At 45.2% G+C, this 21,023-nt stretch overlaps 1 protein-coding gene across 4 annotated transcripts in view; it reads left to right on the top strand.

Annotated features, from left to right (window-relative positions):
- The window catches only part of CWF19L2 (CWF19 like cell cycle control factor 2), an 86,031-nt gene that overhangs the window by 11,398 nt on the left and 53,610 nt on the right, over window positions 1-21,023 (top strand). For all 4 annotated transcript variants that reach the window (XR_015050837.1, XM_085852768.1, XM_085852767.1 and 1 more), the window contains exons 3-7: window positions 12,877-12,996; window positions 13,970-14,083; window positions 14,214-14,333; window positions 14,728-14,824; window positions 15,355-15,461. Coding sequence is in view for 3 of the 4 variants with exons in the window: in XM_085852768.1 (XP_085708894.1) it covers window positions 12,877-12,996; window positions 13,970-14,083; window positions 14,214-14,333; window positions 14,728-14,824; window positions 15,355-15,461 (558 nt within the window). In the remaining variant the exon portion in view is untranslated. The remainder of the gene's footprint in view (window positions 1-12,876; window positions 12,997-13,969; window positions 14,084-14,213; window positions 14,334-14,727; window positions 14,825-15,354; window positions 15,462-21,023) is intronic.

Raw genomic sequence — 21,023 nt, forward strand, 5'->3', positions numbered from 1 at the left:
TTCACACAATGCACATTTATTTCCCGGCACACGGAAAGCACACAAATACAGCCAAACGGTCAAAATGCACATATAGCAACCAAAACAAAAGCGACAACGACGCAGAGTTACTACCGACTACGCGCACACATGGCAACACTTATACAGTTCTACTTTACAGACGGCGCCAACACACATTTACTCAAAAGCAAAGGAAAGAAGCCACCCTCATAAACAAGGGGGCAGACAGGCCTGTAGGCCAATTGTCCGCGAGACTGGGAGGGTCCTACCCGCGTCCTCGGGTTTCATTGGCACGACGTTTGGAGTGGGGTGGGAACGGGGCCCCCTTTTTGCACTATCTCAGCGCGGGGGAAAGGGGGAATTGTTGATGCCCTGGGGGAGGGAGATGGCTGGCTGGCTTGGGTCCCGCGACGAGCGATCCCACACCGCGGCCTCGTCGCCGACCGCCGTCCTTCTCGCCTCGGTCCCGAGCTCCTTTGCCTCTTCCCGCAACTCTTCTCAGCTGACTCCAGAACCCAACTCGAAGACACACCGATCACTTCGCCACCCGACTCGACCCTCTGCCACACCGATGACTCGACTCGCTCTCCACCCGACTCGACTCACTTTGCCACCCGACTCGACTCACTCTGCCTGCCTTGATTCGCCTTGCGCTCGCCGTTTTATAGGCCGGCAGGAGAAAACAATATGCAAATATCCGGATCAAGATGACCTCGGGGGCATGAATCTCCCCTGATCCTAGAATTTGCATATATCGATTTCACACAGACGCACCTGGAGGCAGGGCCAAGCCACTCCGCGCTTGCTAATTGGATGGAGGGGAAGTGGGCGTGAGCGTTCTTGATCCGAATTCTCCCTCGGAAAGGCCGCTATTTGCGCTCGTGGCTTGGTGCGTTCGGCACCAATCACCGAACGGGCCCGAGACAGCCTGACACTCAGTGTTCACAGGTGGTGCGGGAATGGCCGTAGAAGGAGAGAGGCGAAGGTGGTGGAGGGTTTGATGGTTCTGGTGCCGTTTGGGAATTGCGGTGATGCGATGATGTGGGATTGAGTTGTGAAGGTAAAGGTTGTGGCTGTTGGCATTGTTGTTGTTGTTGTCTGAGGGTTGGAGCGTTGTTGTAGTTGGTGATGATGGCTGGCGTGGTGGTTAAGGTGGTTGTTGTGTGATGGCGGTTGAGACGTGGTTGGTTCAAAATAAAGATAGAACAGAAAAACGGCTATCTCAAAGCGTCGCAGCCCGAATGAATCACATAAATTCCCTCTATACAACGGGTGTGGGGCTAACTACACATGTACTTTGAGATATCTCACCTACGGGCCTGAATGATGGTTTGCGAATTTCCACAGCCGTAACAATATGTACACGAGACGACCCGTGAACCTGTTGAGTTCCTGTTGTGACAGCGGTTGATGAAAAAATCATTTCAAAAAAAAAGAAAAGAAAATAGATTGCTCCAGTGAACTATATCGCTGAGGTTGTTTGCATTGATCAAATAATCCCAAAGGGTACTTGACTGAATCGGGAGTTGATTTTTTTTTTTTTTTCGTTACCCGATTTGAACGAAACTTGATATTGCTTGTCATTGTGAAAAAAACGGAGAAAAGAAAGTCGAAGAAATTATTGTGCGTAATCTTCTAAACACAATTTTATTTTTAATGAACACGGAAGTATAAGATCAAAATGGCAATGTTTATTTTATGCTTAAAAATAAGTCGTTCTTTGTCTATACTAAATGTTTGAGATTGTAAAACAAATCATTTCAAGAAAATAAAAAATATAGCTCTCACGAACTATACCACTGAGGTTGTTTGCCTTGATCAAATAATCTGGAAGAGGACTTGACTGAATCGGGATTGATTTTTTAATAATATTTTTCTTTGCCCGATTTGAACGAAACTTGATCATGCACACCGCAGGAGAATTGTGAGTAAGGTGGGCCGAAAATGTTTGCGCTATCGTGTACCTTTTTGGCGGTATTTCGGGAACATACATTCAAACATACATACATACAAGATGAGAGTTTTGGTAATGTATAAATAGATGAACACGGAAGTATTAGATTAAAATGGCGATGTTTATTTTATGCTTCACTATAAGTTGCTCTTTGTCTATACTAAATGTTTGAGATTTTAAAATAAATCATTTCAAGAAAAAAAAAAAAGATAGCTCCAGCAAACGATACCACTGAGGTTGCTTGCATTGATCAAATAATCCAGAAGAGGACTTGACTGAATCGGGAATTGATTTTTTAATAATTTTTTTTGTTGCCCGATTTGAACGAATCTTGATCCTGCACACCGCAGGAGAATGGTGAGTAAGGTGGGCCGAAAATGTTTGCACTATTGTGTTACAATTTTGGCTGTATTTCTGGAACATGCATACATACATCTAAAATGAGAGTTTTTGTACTGTATATATATATATATATATATATATATATATATATATATATATATATATATATATATATATATATATATATATATATATATATATATATACATACACATACATACATACATTCATACAAACATAGCCTTGCTTGCTTGAAAGTAAATGGGAATATGGGCATAATTTTTCAGTTTCTTTATTTATTTAAAGTATCAGATTTCACTCCAGATTTCGACACTTATTTTGTCAAGGACGATATCCGATCCAAAGTCGAAAAAATATTTCGATGATATACTTCAATTAATCATTGAGAGTAGATCGTGGAAAATTGTATCGTATAATAATAATGAATGAAAATGCTCCAAGCTCATAATTGGAAAACTATAGCACTTACAAAAGTGATGTACACAACGATTCGTAGCTATGATGAACAGGCATTCGATAATATGAGTGAGGAAAATGAAAAAAAAAAACTATCGGAAAGAAATTGTTGCGGCCTGTTCCAAGTCGATGCATGGTTGAGCAGGTCAAAAAACATGGTGGGTTCAGACCCCAGCGAGGTTACTTTGGATGTGCCTTAAGCCCCCTCGAGAGTGGTGACCGAGGATGTGCTTGATAAAGGATATCATTTAATAAGGCCTTTAATTATCTTCAAAAGTGGTGTTTTAATTAACCCAAACACCCAATTTTCAGTCATGCACTTTCTTGGAGTTTTCTTAGTATGCATGCAAAGTTTCATGGTTTTGGAGTTATGGAGGAGATTCACACACACACACACACACACACACACACACACACACACACACACACACACACACACACACACACACGCACTCAGACACATGCACTCAGACACACACACTCAGACATGCACACACTCAGACACATGCACTCAGACACACACACTCAGACATGCACACACACACACACACACACTCAGACATGCACACACACACACACACACACACACACACACACACACACACACACACACACACACACACACACACGCATGCACACCCTGCTATTTATTAGTATAGATACATATATCCACTGTGCCCAGATAGAAAGTCCTCTCCCCTTCAAATTTTTACCTTTAGTTGCCTTATCGCCTGGAATGAAATTGCATTAAATCAGACTTTTTCCACCTTTATTTACACATTGTAACCCACAACTTCCAAGTGAAAAACAAATTCTCAAATTTCAGAAAATTAATTAAAAATACAAAACAAGAATATCTTCGTTGGATAAGTGTCCACCCCCCTTATAATAGCAATTGTAAATTAGCTCAGGTGTAACCAATCATCTTCAAAATTACACACTCAGTTATTTGACCTTCACCTGTGTTAATTTGAAGTAACTGATTATTTCAGAATAAAATCAGTTGTTCATGGAGGTTTCTTCTGCTGGGTAGTGCATTTCACAGCAAAGACTCAACCATGTACCCAAATGAGCTTTCAAAATACCTCTGGATTAAAGTTCTGGAAAGGCACAGATCAGCAAATGGGTATAAAAATATTTCAATGTCCTTGAATATCCCTTGGAGCACAGTCAAGACAATCATAAAGAAGTGGAAGGCGTATGGTACCACTACGACCCTGACTGCATCAGGCCATCCCTCCAAACTGGATGACCAAGCAAGGAGGAGACTGATCAAAGAGGCCAATGTTAAATTTGAAAGAGCTGCATGCCTTTATGGCAAAGACTGGTCACTGTTTGCCTGTGACAATAATATGCCAAGCACTCCACAAGTCTGGCCTGTACGCTAGGGTGGCAAGAAGGAAGCCATTACTCAAAAAAGCCCACCTTGAGTCCCATTTGAGGTATGCAGAAAACCACTCCGGAGCTTCTGAAGCCATATGGCAAAAGGTTTGTGGTCTAATAAAACAAAAATGGAACTTTTTGACCTAAATGCACAACGTTGCATTTGGTGCAAACCCAACACAACACATCACCCAAGGAACACTATCCCTACTGTGAAGCATGGTGGTGGTACCATCATGTTATGTGGATGCTTGTCATCAGTAGGGTCTGGGGCAATTGTCAGGATAGAAAGGAAAATTGATGGAGCAAAATACAAAAAAATACGAAAGGAAAACCTGCTGCCCTCTGCCAAAGTGAGCACCCCTCATTTTGACGGGCTTTTCCGAGATGGTAAAGTGAGCCTATCTTGACTTTGGACTTATTTGCCCTCATCAGGACGGCATACAGATAAATATCTAACCAATGATGACCACATTTGCCATTTCAACATCAATCACACCTCTTGGCTGTTATGGTGAGCATTGCCATGGTTTTCTGTCTCACACGGTAAAACCGCATAATCCGCAAAGAACAACCTTCCGTAGGCGGCTACATCTGATGTTTGACTGATGTTGACAATTTAATCTTTGTCTGTTTGACAGTCGCTGGGCTAAGGCCTTCAGATTAAAGGGGACACTGGTTTAGGACCTTATTTCCATTGGAGACGGTTGGGGGGGGGTGGGGTGGGGATGCTCATCAAACTCCACATATTTTGATTTACCTGCCAATTACACCACGTGCCTTCTGGTTGAATGGTTCGCATCAGCGGGAACAATCATCTGGGTGTCAGACGAACAGTTGTTCTTTGCGGATTATGAGGTTTTACCATGCGAGACATAATCTGCGGTGATGCTCACCACCACAGCCAGGAGGTGTGATTGATATTGTGACGTCCACGGGACTTGAACAGTCCCGCCAACGTAGAATGAGCCGAAACGATGGAGGCGATTTATTTGTTTATAACCCAAACATGGCGGTTCTAATCGCTCTACCGCAAACGGGAGGAGGAAGGTGGCACGAGTCACTTTTCACTGAGTTGATGATGTTTATTCCTTTATTATTATTACTAGAAATAACAAGACTCGGCAAGAAGAGGGATCCGGGGCGATTCGACGGGATGGTGTGGGATCGGGCGTGGGGAAAACACAGACAATTCCAATGAATATACAGTTCTCAATCCCTCTAAGGCACCAAGCAGACACACACACACACACACACACACACACACACACACACACACACACACACACACACACACACACACACACACACACACACACACACACACAAAACGTAGCTATCTCTGGTGGTCAGGTTGGACCGTGGTGTGGACGCAACTGTCCCTGGATCGGCGTCGGATGAGCCGGCCTTGCTCTCGCCAGGGGGGGGCAGGAGAAACCGCGGTGCTGTCGACCTCCTGGTCCTGGCCCAAGTCCGCCCACAGCCGCCAGGGAACCAGCTCCCGCGCCAAGCCGCGAGCAGGAGAGGGAGGCAGGTCCGCCCGCTGCCCGACCCCGTACTCCGAGTCAGCAGAACCCAGAGCCAACCGAGGCGAGGCACGAGGCTCGGCAAGGCTCCCAGACACGATCAAGAGCACGATCGACTCAGCCCAGCAACCAGGACACTCTCTGCCGCCACAGGTTCCACACCAAAAAAACACGAGCGTTCTGGTTGTAATCTTCTTCTTCTCCCTTTTCGACCCCGAACAGAACCTTTTTATCCTTCTTCCTCGTCACTCCCAATCGAGCCGTTTATTGGCCCACCGCCATCGCCTTCCGCCAATCGTGATCACGGGGCGGAGCCATCCGCTGCACTGTCCTGTGACGTCACGGCCAGTCTTCAGAGAATACCAAAAGGGGTTTACGCAGACACACTTACCCTATCCCGTGTCCCTATCTAATTACGTGACATTTATCATTTCCCCCTTGAAGAAATGAACTTTTACTAGACAACTTATCACCACTGAATCGCTACTTATTACATCGAGATCCTGGTAAACTCGAACAGCATGGCATACCTAATTAAACATCCTAATTACCCTTTGAATGCATACCCCCCCCCCAAACGTAACACTGCCCCCTCCTCTGGTACCGCAGCTCCTGCAAGGTATATCACAGGCGCTACCGTACCAGCCTTAACACTTACTGACTCACACCTAATTAACCTAACGAAATAAAGTAGGAGGGGCAATGGGCAGCGAGTCGCAGCTAACTTACCTATCCTGCTTAATGTACTCCCCTTATGGCCTTATCCTCGCCTAAACAATCATTCGTTTTTTTTTTGTTTTTTTTTATTTTTTTATTTCATGAGAGCACTGAGCGAAGTTGCACTCCATCCTCCGGATCATCGCTCCTGCCCAGCACTCTTCCAGTGATCTGGGGAGGGGAAACAAAAGGTTCCACAAAAACACAACACTTATACTTTACATTCCTACTCTAAGCCTTAACGACACTATTCACAGGATATTTACACTTGACCGCCTCCCCCAGTGGATGCTAATAGACCCAGCGTTACCTGGGGAGCCAATTTTCAAATTTGCTTGCCCCAAAATTATGGGGACATCATGCCCTTGCTGCACATGTCAAGTTGTGCGGGATCGAGTGGGACTCATACATCTTCACAACACTCACACCATGGTCATCATCACATTTCTAGGTCATGGTCCTCATTTTAATCATGCAGGCTGAATCCCGTCGTGGCCGTGGGGTGGGTTACCACAAGATGATGGGGGCATCTCAGGTGCAACCATGCCCACAGGTAAGCTTTAGTCCAACCCGGACGTTTCTCCGCCCCGCTCCCTTTGATTCCCTCCCCCCTGGTAGCCATCAGCTCTAATCCCATACAACACTCTGGAAGGGGTCTCACTGGCTCCTCTGGTCTTCCTGGGTCGCCAAGGTCCTACTCGCCTTGGTCGCCCAACCAGACCCTCTCCCAGTTGCCTCCAGACACTGTCACCATTAGCCACCAGGTGGTGAATCTCCTTGAAGGGGGTCGCAATTCACGCTCACCGTGAGCTTCAGCAATCCCTGTGGACAAGCACATCATCCCCACCCACAAAACCCACATGACTCTCCCACCCCATCGGCCTTACATGTGACACCTGCATTTCTAACACTTCACCGACCATGACCTTCCCTGTTACCACACCATGCCCAATAAAAAAAACAATGTGTGCACCATACATTTCACTTCTTCACTTAAAACAACTCACACAGCACTTCTCACCCGATCCACGCACCAGCCATTGGACAGCCACTTGTGCCCGCTTCGTTACCAATTACCCACTGTCCCGATTGTCACTCTAAAACCCAGCAGAACTTACAAACCCATGCCAATTTTCCCACAATTCTTTTTTTTTTTTTTTTACCAAAGGAGGCACTTTGCCACAATGTCAGCAGCCGAGCATGGCCGTATATGCTCAGCCCAATCTAGTCTCCCGGACCCCCGACAGTGATCTCCGGACCCGACCTATGAAAGGGCATCTCGGATAGACCTGGCGGTTCAGCAGGAGGATTCACCCTCTCCGAGTCTAAAAGTCTATTGGAGGGTCCCTCCATCGCCGGGTACCGGCAATATCGCTGCATGTGTCCTCTTCGCCCGCACCGGAAACAACTCCCCATAAAAGGCCCTCGTGAGTATCGGTGAAATGTCTCTTCCGGTTCCGGACCCCCTCGGCCATAATCGAATTGCTCTATTGGCTGGGCTGGACCCCGCCGCTTTGGCGCACTAAGTACCGGATTACCCCTTATCAAACTTGACAGTTTCTGGCAAATTTCCTGAAACATTTGGGTAATGCCAATTTCTCCCAGCCCCCCTCCCTGATCCTGGATCTCCGCCTGTCGGATCGTCACCGATGGCCTCTCTGGAACCCGACCCGGCCGACTCCACGAGGCCAGCCTGGCCGCGCACTCGTCCGCTCGGTGAACCGTGGGTGGATCCTGTAACTCCACTCGCGCTCGGACCTCAGGGTCAGGAAGAGCAGCTAAAAATTTCTCGAGTGCCAGTCTGTCCCACGCCTCCACTGTAAGGTCCCGATACGCGATCCTGACTGATTGGTAAATGTCCTGTGCCAGCTCCTGCACTGTCTCACCCGGCTTTAATCTGCGGTGCTGGAGCTGGGCCCGCACCAGATCACAGTTTGCTGCGAACCCAAACCGACGGCTCAACACCTCGCAAATGTGGGAGCTGGTCAACATCCCCTCCGCGATCACGTTTAACACGTCTGCGGCTGGTCCCCGCAACGTTGCCACCAAATTCCCTGTACGTTCCCGCTCATTCCACCCGTTTAGTCGGGAAATGCACTCAAATTGCGTCAGAAAAGCTTCAACGCTCCCTGACCCGTCAAAATTTACCAGGGGGATCACTTTTACGGTGGCCCGCTTCTCAGTTTCTCCCTTGTCCGAATCCAGCCCAGGGATCAAACACCCTTGTGGCTGCGTATCCAATTTCGGAGCCCACTGTGGCCAAAGATGTTTTGTGGTGAGGGTCTCATGGGTCAATTTTGCCTCCTGTTCCAAACGTTGAATGGACCGATTCACCTCTTCCCGCAGGATCTTCTGGGCCCGCACAACCTCCTCCAAGGCTCCGTCGCGAGTTTGTAGCTGCTCCTCAACCAACCCGGACACTCTACTTACAAAAGACGGCTCTACCAGGCCTTTATCCAAGACTTCATTTTGGCTCATAATTTTATCTTGTTCGTCCAAACGAGCCTCCAATCCTTTTACCTCCTCCGCCAAATTCATCCCTTGCTTCCTCAGCTCTCCCCACTCTTCAACTTGCAGCTGCATACGAGCATCCACACAGGCACGATGACGTTCCAGGCTTTCATACACTTTATCAACCTGAATGTTCGTTGCATCAATTTTATCTACCAATTTTTTCCGTATATTTTCCCCCTCCAATGTAATTTCTACCTTTGTTTCCTCCAATCTATCCTCAAATTTACTTTGTATTTCTCCCAATTTAACATCCACACACTCCTGCATCTCAGTTTTCATTTTCTCCATCTTTTCCCCCAATTCATCCCTCATTAAATCAATCCGTGCACCCAACTGTACCCCTATTACCCCCAATTGATCTGTCATTTCTGCCCTCTGTGTCACGAATTGATTTTCCATTTGTGCCATCATTTCTGCCATTTGTGCCCCCTGTGCCGTCATTTTTGCCCCCTGTGCTGTAATTGCACTCATTAAACGTTCCAACATTGTCCAGATCGTCATCGTGCCAGTTTCCGGCGCTGCCGGCTCCGTTACGGGCGATGAAGCACGGTCCACGCTCGGAATGGGGGAGGTTCCAACCCTACCCCCGTCTCTCCCCTCTTCCCCTGACTCGCTGCCAGACACGTGGCCTTCCTCCTCAAACATCTGCACATCTGCCATGGTGCAGAAGTCCCGTTTGCCGCCAATTAATTTAAATTTGAAAAATCCCGCCAAAATTTTCCCGCGCTCTCGCGCTTTTCTGAATTGATTTTATATTCCAATTCGTGGCGAGATTTTAATCCTGGTATATAATTTAGAGGGGTTCGAACATCCCACTCCTGACACCAATGTGACGTCCACGGGACTTGAACAGTCCCGCCAACGTAGAATGAGCCGAAACGATGGAGGCGATTTATTTGTTTATAACCCAAACATGGCGGTTCTAATCGCTCTACCGCAAACGGGAGGAGGAAGGTGGCACGAGTCACTTTTCACTGAGTTGATGATGTTTATTCCTTTTTTATTATTACTAGAAATAACAAGACTCGGCAAGAAGAGGGATCCGGGGCGATTCGACGGGATGGTGTGGGATCGGGCGTGGGGAAAACACAGACAATTCCAATGAATATACAGTTCTCAATCCCTCTAAGGCGCCAAGCAGACACACACACACACACACACACACACACACACACACACACACACACACACACACACACACACACACACACACACACACACACACACACACACACAACGTAGCTATCTCTGGTGGTCAGGTTGGACCGTGGTGTGGACGCAACTGTCCCTGGATCGGTGTCGGACGAGCCGGCCTTGCTCTCGCCAGGGGGGGGGGGGGGCAGGAGAAACCGCGGTGCTGTCGACCTCCTGGTCCTGGCCCAAGTCCGCCCACAGCCGCCAGGGAACCAGCTCCCACGCCAAGCCGCGAGCAGGAGAGGGAGGCAGGTCCGCCCGCTGCCCGACCCCGTACTCCGAGTCAGCAGAACCCAGAGCCAACCGAGGCGAGGCACGAGGCTCGGCAAGGCTCCCAGACATGATCAAGAGCACGATCGACTCAGCCCAGCAACCAGGACGCTCTCTGCCGCCACAGGTTCCACACCAAAAAAACACGAGCGTTCTGGTTGTAATCTTCTTCTCCCTTTTCGACCCCGAACAGAACCTTTTTATCCTTCTTCCTCATCACTCCCAATCGAGCCGTTTATTGGCCCACCGCCATCGCCTTCCGCCAATCGTGATCACGGGGCGGAGCCATCCGCTGCACTGTCCTGTGACGTCACGGCCAGTTTTCAGAGAATACCAAAAGGGGTTTACGCAGACACACTTACCTTATCCCGTGTCCCTATCTAATTACGTGACATTTATCATTTCCCCCTTGAAGAAATGAACATTTACGAGACAACTTATCACCACTGAATCGCTACTTATTACATCGAGATCCTGGTAAACTCGAACAGCATGGCATACCTAATTAAACATCCTAATTACCCTTTGAATGCATACCCCCCCCCCTCAAACGTAACAATATATACATATGTGGTTTTTCGCGCGTATTCACGGTTTTTCGTGGAAGTATCTGAATCGCTCGCACAAGGCTTGAAACGATACGGGTCCACAATTCCCCCAAAAGCATTCTCATCACTAATTTTTCCTCCAATCGTTTCTTCAAAATCCCACTGACCAGTTTCAACATTCTGAGAACCTTTCGAGTCGCTGATGACAGTGGAATCGGTTGTCGGAATCTGAGCTCAGCCTGCACTGTTTCTCAATGTAAACTGCCGTTTGAATCAATATGGATTCCAGATGTGACGTCACTGGTGAAAAAGAAAATCGACACTCGATGCTATGGCCTATGCTTTTTTTCGACACTTTGCAATTGGCAAAAAAAAATTCAATTTTTGATGTTTTTTTCTTCACATTAGACCATATTTAACAATTCTCAATGGTTTTCAGAAAAGAAAAAAAAATTGCGTTTGTGTTACCCTTTAAACATTTGCTTTTTTCCTCTTGTTCCTCTTGGGTTGTAATTACTACAAATCTTGATTTTTTTTACCGTCAAACAATATTCTCCTCACATCATCATTATTGGTGATTGAGTAAGATTTAATTGAGACGAGTGGGAAAATCTGATTCATTAATGTCAGTTGCTTCATTTATTACTAACATCAGAAGCATACATCCTTGTGTTTGTGTCCATCGCATATCATAATAAAAATGGTACTGTTGGAAAGCCAATAATCGATTTACTTGATTGGAAAGGTAATAATAGATTTGCCTGGAACAAAATTTTGTGTCCGTTTAATCGATAAAGAATAACTTTAAAAACCCTGTCTTTCCACCATCGAGGAAGAAGAAGCAGGACTTTTCCAGCAGGAGTTTTAATGTAGCGGTTCCAGCAGTATGACCCTTTAGAATATTGCCTGACGGACATGGAAGTGGCACACAAAATTATATAAGTAATATTTCTCTGAGGTATAAAAAATATATAAAAGTACAATAAGGATCACACAAACATCAACAGCCACAGTCACGACAACAGTAACAATAGCAACAACAGCAACAATGAAGTGCTATAAAAGATCCTTTTTCGCATGTTTCACTTCACTTTACATCGTCATTGAGACTCGGATCAATATGCAATATGTTTGTGAAAATGTGCAGCATGCTGCATTTTAATTAAATCCATCAACAAAGCGACCGTTCAGCACGGCCAATTATGTGGAAACTGCTCTTTTAAATCTGCTGATATTTCCACGAAAGTATGTAACCATGATCGACTTAACCCTTTGAACCTTGTGCTCCTGAGACTTTTGGCTCCCTCACCCTGGGCTCCCTGGAGAAAAATTTGGCCGCTTAGGTGTATGGAGGTTTGAATAGCTGCTGGTAAACTGGCCGCCAGGGTTCAAAGGGTTAAGATTGAGAAAAAAAAGGAGATGAAGAAGTAGAATAAAAAAAGAAGGTGACTCTTGAGCACCAGACGAAGAGTTCAGTAAGGTCAAGCCACAGTTCATAGAGGAAACATGATATCAGTACACCCTGCATTGATGCCCTTCCCCCTACTCCCATTCCCCACAATACCCATGCACTGACTCTTGATAACAACGTCGCAGCTCACGACAGGTCTAACCAACAGCACACGGGTTACTCGAGCTTCCAAACTAATGGACATGGGTAGTGATGCTACCGAGGGTTGAAGCAGCGTTGCAAGTTCATCTACATTTGTCATTACCTTTTGGCATTGCCAACACAAATGCCTTTTAGTGGCCTTAATCGACTTGTGTTTTTCACTCTTTCCCATCATGCTCTCACAGTCGTGCAATTGTGTCAGAGCACGTGACTTTCTGAAACGTAATGTTTTTCATTGGCCGAGTATAATTTTCACTTTTTTAACTATATTAAAACATACTTCTTGTTTGGTTGGATGTGGAAAGTTGCCGTATTGTTTCTGTATCTTTACTGCTCCAGGAGCATGGTAGCAAGCCGAAGAAAAAGTCCAAAAAAGAGAAGACAAAAAAAAAGAAGAAGAAGAAGGTGACTCTGAAGCACCAGACGAAGGGTTCAGTAAGCTCGAGCCATAGTTCTTCTGTGAGTATTATTATTTAATTGCATTTGTTTTGATGGGCCATTGTTACCTAACACTGAAAGATTGTCACTTTCTGGAAATGTTGTTACAATTTATGCCTGGTGTTGGCTTAATGGTTAGGGTGGTGGGCTTGCGATCCGAGGATCGCGAGTTCAAATCCCCCTCGGCTGTTGAATTAATACCAGGTGGGGTTGACTCTGCCTGTCATCCTTCCGAGGTCGGCACAATGCGTGCCAGCTTGCTGGTATCCTGTGTAGGAGTGACTGCCCATCCAGGATTGTGCTCAGTAGCCAAGGAGACTGCTTAAGCAGCACCAACGCTCTGCACAGAGTATGGTGCCAATGGATGGATGGATGGATGGATGGATGTTATGATTTACACATTTCAAAATTCTCCATTTGCCCGACACTGAAAGAGGCTGTACATATTGAGGAAACCTATCGTTGCTTTGAGTTTGCTCTTTTCACGAAGGACTGTGTTGAAGGATGCTTGTTCATGTTCGTTGTCACGGCTACTTGAGAAGACCACAGGCCTAGTAGCAATTGTCCACATGAAATAATGGGAATCGTGTTGTTTCTCACCTTAAACAGTTTGGAGTGTTAACAGGACTTTGACTTGATAAGATGGTGCATTCCTGGCTTAGCCATTATCTATCATGCGTATCAATTCCCTGATTTGATGACCTGCCATCAGTTCATCCATACTATTGGTTAGCTTTCATTGAAGCATCATGGTATCATCACGGCAAATCATGGAACCCACTGTCTGCTGAAGGGGAAATCTCTCCAGGACCTTAGCCTTTTACTTACTTGGTGACAAGTTGTTGTGCCACCGATCCCAGTGTCGTCACGGCAAATTGTGGAACACATTATGTACTTAATGGGGGGAATCGCTCCAGCACGAATGGAAGTCGTGCCTTTTGAAGAGTGTTGTTTTCTTTTTGGGTCCAGAATCTTGTGAATGTTTGTGCTGCAGGATTCTAGTGAAGAGTGGGTGGAAGCTCAGACACCATCAAACGTGGTTGATACAGGAGCAGTTGAAGCGGAGAATTCGTTCCAGTCGAGTTTATTCTCGTCTGAACCCATAAAGGTTAGTGTTGAAATCTGTGTTTGGAAGATGCCTCTAAAGTTCACACAAAGGCTTGTTGTTTAAAAGGCTTTTATTGAGAATTGATCCAAAAATGCTTATTTTGATCACCTTAATTGCTTTATATTTCTAGAGGGATGAGTGGATGAATTTGGATTTTCTGACATTAAAGTCGGTTTCCTTGGCTGGTATCCAAGCAGAAAAACAAAAGGTCAGGGACGAAGAGCGTGAAAAGAAAGACGTCTTAGAACAGGTACTTTTGCTCCAATTTGCTTTTTCACATCGTTTGCTTGATTACTTTTCTTTGGATATAATTAAAGGAAGAAAAGGGAGAAAAAAACATAATGTTTGTAATGTGTTGTGGGAAAGGCACAGAGAGTGCTGGCATGACATTCAGGAAGAGCTCAGGGCACTTCCTGTTGGTTTGTCAGTGAAAGTGGCTGCAGGAGTCATTGATTGTTTTTTAAAAATGGCTGCAGAATTTTTCTTCTTTGACAAAAAGGTGATTATATTATGCAAAGCAGTTATCTGAGCAATTATCACTCAACAACCCACTTATTTGCAGAAGTCAATTGGTCTCGCACTGCTTGCTTTAGGATGCACTTCTGGATGTTTGCTTCAGAATATCTAATGCTGTCGTTATTTAGCCAGGTGTACATGAACGGGAACTTAATCCTTACTGGAAATCTGGCGGTACTGGCCTACCTCCAGCACATGCCGAAGCTTTGGCGGGAAATTCTCGAGGTATTTAACGCGCGCTCTACCGTGCAATTACAATCAATGCTTTCACGTGGCTGCTGTACGGGTCAATGACCCTTTAACGTTTGTCGACTTGACACGGTGACACTGACGATGGACTGAGTAGCATTAGCCGATATGTACTGGTGAATAGTATTAAATATATGAGGGAATGTTCATGTAATTTTGCACTGGCAAAAGGTTCCCATGATGGGATTGTTTGTTATTCTCAGCAGGTGAAGGGCTTGTGTGTGCTTGTTGAAAGAAAATGGCTGGATTGATTTGGTGTGTTTAATGACCTCAGCGCTGACCTAACACCAGCGATTCATTTTGATGAGGCCCTTTTTCTGGTCTCTCACTCACTGCAGCCATGCGGTCTTTTCATTGTGTTGCGCATCACAGTGTAATGTTCCCGCATTGTCGAATTGACACACATTCCATTGTTCACAATCGATGACCCTAACGAGAGGACACTTCGCCAAATGAGCTTTGATTTTTGTCATTAAGGCAACAGTGATTGAATTGCTATTGTCTAGTGGGTGACTGCGGCGTGAGCTGGCTGCATCGTTCTTACCAGAGGATGAAGGAACGGGCACAGAATGAGGGACGCCATCTGGACAGCATCATCGAGGAGCGGTACGGGGTACGTGCTCTCGGCTATGACTCATTCAGAATTGTCAAAATGCACGATGTTCTGGAATGTTTCGTACAGTATAACATTAAAGTTTGTTCACCATCCCAATGACGCCATTGGTGCCCAACACCAAAATTAGTTGAGTGAGCTTGGTTCAGCAGGTTATTTTGCGTATACCGATGGAAACAAACAGTATTGCAATAAGAAAATGTGATTTCTATTCAATCCTAACATGGCAGGGAAAGGCTGGTTAGCAGAAACGTATGAAGTTCAGGAATATAAAACTGATTTTCCATCATCAAAGTATCCTTGCTGTTCAAGATGTCACGTGATCGCTCGTTCATATAACGTGCTGAATAGCAGTGTCTGGAGCTAGTCTCGGTTTGCAAAATGCAGTCCATTGACTCAATTAGCTGAATGGTCGAGCATTCTTGTGAATATAATGAATGCAGCTTGCCTCGTTGATAAGTGCAGTATCAATTACAATGTTTGCTCTCATTTGACAACCACGAGGCACACCTGCATGTTGCCGATAGGAAACAATACTCGAGGTTCGATTTCCACCTCTCATGGACATCGTACCACAACATTTACAAAAATGAGGTCACGTAAATGATTTGTCCGAATCATTTATTTAACTTGGAGGATTAGTGCTGCCAAACAGCCTGGTGTTGGCGCAGTGGTAAGGGCAGCGGCTTGGGATCCAAAAGGTCCTGAGTTCAAGCCCCGTTGGGCCACTGAATTAATACACCAGGGGGTTGACTCAGCCTGTCATCCTTCCGAGGTCGGCAAAATGAGTACCAGTATACTGGGCCGGTGTATACCCCGGTTAAAATAGGTGTACCATATCCCTGTGTCGTAAGAGGCGACCAGGGTTGCGTCAGGAAGGGCATCCGGCGTAAAACATGTGCCAAATCACAATGCGGATCATACTGATGATCCGCTGTGGCGACCCCTAACGGGAGCAGCCGAAAGAAGAAGAAGAGATTAGTGCTGCCAAACCTGGCACACTGCTGCCTATTTCCAAGTTGCAGAAGCTACAGAGAGTGGCCAAAAAAATGGAAACACCTGGGTAAATGAGGCATACCAAGCAAGGCTTCCACACAGGTATAGCCCATGTGTTAATTAAGCAAATAACATCTCCAGCATGCTTATGGCGCTGGCACACGTCAAATACGTTATGGGTAAGTTTGTATACGTTAAGAGCACGCTGGCATACGTCGTAGTACGCTGGCTTTTTTGTAGTACGCTGGCATACGTCTTTGTACGCTGGCATACGTTGTAGTACGCCGAGGTGTCAGACAAATTTTCCATGCTTGAAATTTTTTGACGTATGCCAGCGTATGACTCGCACATTCCGCATAACGCTGGCCATAAGTTGTAGGCACGTTACGCGATCGTTGGCACACGTCGACACACGTTACTCATAAGTCGAAACACGTCGAGGTAATGTTTAGGGTACCAAAAACTTATTTCTAACCTATGAGTAACGTGTTGTGGGCATGTTACGCGATCGTTGACACACGTCCACACACGTTACTTGTAAGTTACTCATAAGTCGAAACACGTCAAGGTAATGGTTAGCGTCAGTGTTCCATACTCCCTGGTTTTTTTATTTATTTTTTTTCTTCGGTATGATGGTGATGTTGACACTTCGATTTCTAGTGCGGTTATAATATAATATAAATAATAGGCTGCCGCTCAACGATTTAAATCATAACCGCACTAGCAATTGAAGTGTCAACATCACCGTCATACCGAAGAAAAAAAAAACCAAAAAAAGAAAAACCAGGGAGTCTGGAACACTGATGCTAACCATTACTTCGACGTGTTTCGACTTATGAGTAACATACAAGTAACGTTTGTCGACGTGTGTCAACGATCGCGTAACGTGCCTACAACTTATGCCAGCGTATGTGGAACGTGTGTCATACGCCGAGTACGTCGAGAAATTTTCTACATGCTGAAAATTTCTCGACGTATGCCAGCGTACTACGACGTATGCCAGCCCACTACGACGTATGCCAGCGTACTCTTAAGGTATACAAAACTTACCCATAACGTATTCGACGTGTGCCAGCTTGTTTCGGCAAATTTTTCATTCGTCGGCATATGCTGGCTAAAACGTCAAGGTGTGACAGCGGCTTCACACTTTGATGTCTAGTGCGGTTATGATTTGAATCGTCGAGCCGCAGCCTATGAATAGCCTACGCCACGTGATCGTCAGCGATACGCTGCCGCGCTATGCATAAGTTAGACTATCGTTGGGCATAGGTTGTGAACGCCGACAACACGCTCGGCATTCGTTGGTATAAGTTATCTATATGTGATTGAAACGTTCTGTGTACGTTACTAATACATTATGCATACATCCAACACGTTATTATACGCCCAAAACTTCAAAAAAAACATCAATAGTTCAGCGTACGCCAGCGTTTCACATACATTTTGAGACCTTGCCATACGCTGGCTAAAACGTCAAGGTGTGACAGCCCCTTTCGAGTCATGTCTTGAAATGCTCCACAGGCCTAGTTGCCTAGAATTATGGCTCGCATGGCTACAAGAGGAGACCCTCCCACCCCCCCCAATTCCCCCATCCACAGAGCAAGTGTGGTTGCCCAATGGTTTGATGAGCATGACACTGATGCTATCCATATGTCATGGCGTTCTCAGACACCAGATCTGAACCCAAATGAGCATTTAGGGGATATTCTGGAATGACGCCTGAGACAGCATTTTCCACCTCCATCAAACAGGTGTGAGTTGATTGACTCTCATGGAAGAATGGTGCCACATCCCTGGTGCAGTATTCCAGACGCTGGTGAACTCTATTCCACAGTACATACAGGCCGTGCGGCCCGTACTGGCTGCACGTGGTGGTCCAACGCCCTATTGGTTCACTAAAAAATATTTTCACGAAAAAAATAAGTGATCACTATATTCGCTATCGGTGTCTCTGTCTGTCTGTCTGTCTGTCTGTCTGTCTGTCTGTCTGTCTGTCTGTCCCGAGCATAGCCCCATGGGTTTTGATCCGATCCTGATAAAATTTTGGTGGGAGGTTTATAGCATGATCGAGTTGTGTTTTCCTGAGAATGGGCATGGTGCACCCATTATGGGCAGAGCCACGCCCAAAAAACATGTGTTTTTAGGGGGTAGCCGATTTCAATTTGCATCTTCTCCGAGGGGGTTTGTTGAATCTGACGGGTTACGGTATTTGGTTAGCCCAATGGCACCTGCATAGCCCCGAGCTCGATTTTTCATTTTCGTCCCAAAGTCAAAGTCACAAGGTCACGAACTTGGAAAATTGCGAATTTTGACATAAAAATCCATCTTCTCCGAGGGGGTTTGTCGAATCTGGCAGGGGTTTCGGTATTTGGTTAGCCCAATGGCACCTGTATAGCCCCACGGAGCTCGATTTTTCATTTTTGTCCCAAGGTCAAGGTCACAAGGTCACGAACTTCGAAAATTGCGAATGTTGACATAAAAATCATACGACCGCCCAAACTTTGAGAGCTGGGATGACAATATTTTTGATGCATAATCTTGAGGTCATTCCCCACCTAAAGTCTTGAAACCATTTTGCTCTATGTCGAACACCTTGCCCGTGGCGCCCCCTTCAAGTTTGTTTTGACGCTGATTTCATCAAAGTATGGATAATCCGAGGAGTGCGAAATGCCATATAGCCTATATGATGTTATATTGTTCCTGGAATGTTCCAGAGGAAGTTTTGCACCACAGGTCATAATCCTTGACCTTTGACCTTTTAAAGTTCACAAAGGTAAAATTTTCAAAGTTGTGGGAATCGAACCGGGTTTTCGACCTTCTTTGACGAACTAACTCCAATAAGCTATAGCACGTATCCTGTTTCCTTATTTTAATGTCCACAACATTGTTTTGTGACCTTTAAAGGTTATGCAAAGGTCAAATTTTGAAAGTTGTTGAACGAAGCTGGGTTTTCGACATTTTGAAGCTAATAACCTGTCACTCGTACCACATCATGTTGATCATTTTTATAACTTGGTCAAACATTATCACATTGTCTCATCCTTGACTTCTGAAACAATCTACATCGTCAAATACCGCTCGTGAACCATCGTCGTCTTCAGACTTGTTAAATGACTTTGCATTGGTGTTTCCATTTTTTTTTTTTGTCCACTACCTGTATGTAAATCTGATCATAAAATACCACCTATCCCTTCAACAACAGGACTAAAAATATATGATTGGGCAAATGCTTTAAAAAGTGTAGCAAATCAGTTTTAGTCACCATAATAAAATATGTTCTCCACCGTAACCAATTTATATCATGTATTACACATGGTCTTCAGCTTCTGGAGTTGCTGCAACACACAAATCGTGCACACGCGTGCAGACAAACACGTAAGACAACACCAGACTTCACTTCAGACATTCACAGCCGGTGACCATGGAGGATGCGATGTGACTTTCTGATGCACTCTAGGTAACCGGCAAAACCATCGTTATGACATCGCTTTTCTCTCCGCAGCAACTACACTATCACCGGCAACACAAGTCGAGCAATTACGGATAAATCTCCCCTCTCCCTTCCATCTGACCCCTCCCCCCTGAAGGGCTGCTAACCCAAGGGTTTTTATATTTTTTTCCATGCTCTACCCTCTATATACTAGGTGGCAAGGTAAGAAGGCACTTTTGACTTGATAAGACGAATTTTGACTTTGAATCAAATTCAAATTTAACATAAAACTAATTTTGCTTAATTCTGTAACTGTAAAGCCATTTTAATGCAACATAATGATTAAAAATTTGTTCAAGATGTCCCTTTTAAGGTTCTTCCTTGAAAAGGTATGCTGTTTGAATTTTAAAAGTGCATTGGACGTGCCTAAGTAGGTTTGCATGTGGCACTACATGTAAAACTAGAGGGGGAGCACTCGGGAGAGTGCAAAACCTCCGCCACCAATACTGCTGGGTCACTCAAGTGAACCTTATATCTTATTCATTAAATATGATGTCAACAGTGCTGACAGAGTTTTTGTTCTTTTCTCCAACATTTTTTCTGGGGGGGGGGGGTTTGGAAATCACTTAAAAGATGTAGAAATGCAAAAAAAAATTTTTTTTTCTCTAACAATTTTTTTTTTGGGGGGGGGGGGTTGGAAATCACTCAAAACATGTAGAAATGCAAAAAAAAAATTCTTTTTTCTCCAACAATTTTTTTTTGGGGTGGGGGGGGAGACCAAGTCCAAAATCTAATGGCATGATCCTTGAACCATACCTAACCCCCCCACCAAGTTTCGTCGAAATCCGTCGAGGAGTTTTTCCGTAATACTGTTCACAAACAAACAAGCAGAAAGGGGTGAAAACAGTAACCTCCGATCTTCAATGGCGGAGGTTAATAACATGATTTTCATATTCACTTTTTAACTTTTATCACAATTTGCTATGAGCCTCGACTTGGAGTTTTGTTGTCTGAGTTTGGGGGTGGGGAGCGGTGGGTAACTTGAATCGTTACCTCCATCGTTTTGAAATGATGGGAACTGTTGCAGTTCAGTGCAGATGAGTGTTATTAGATCTTACCATGTTCTATAACAATGT

This window comes from Eptatretus burgeri, chromosome 13 (genome assembly GCF_056783735.1).
Source record: "Eptatretus burgeri isolate ZD-2024b chromosome 13, Ebu_testis_v1, whole genome shotgun sequence".
NCBI classification, from domain to species: domain Eukaryota; kingdom Metazoa; phylum Chordata; class Myxini; order Myxiniformes; family Myxinidae; genus Eptatretus; species Eptatretus burgeri.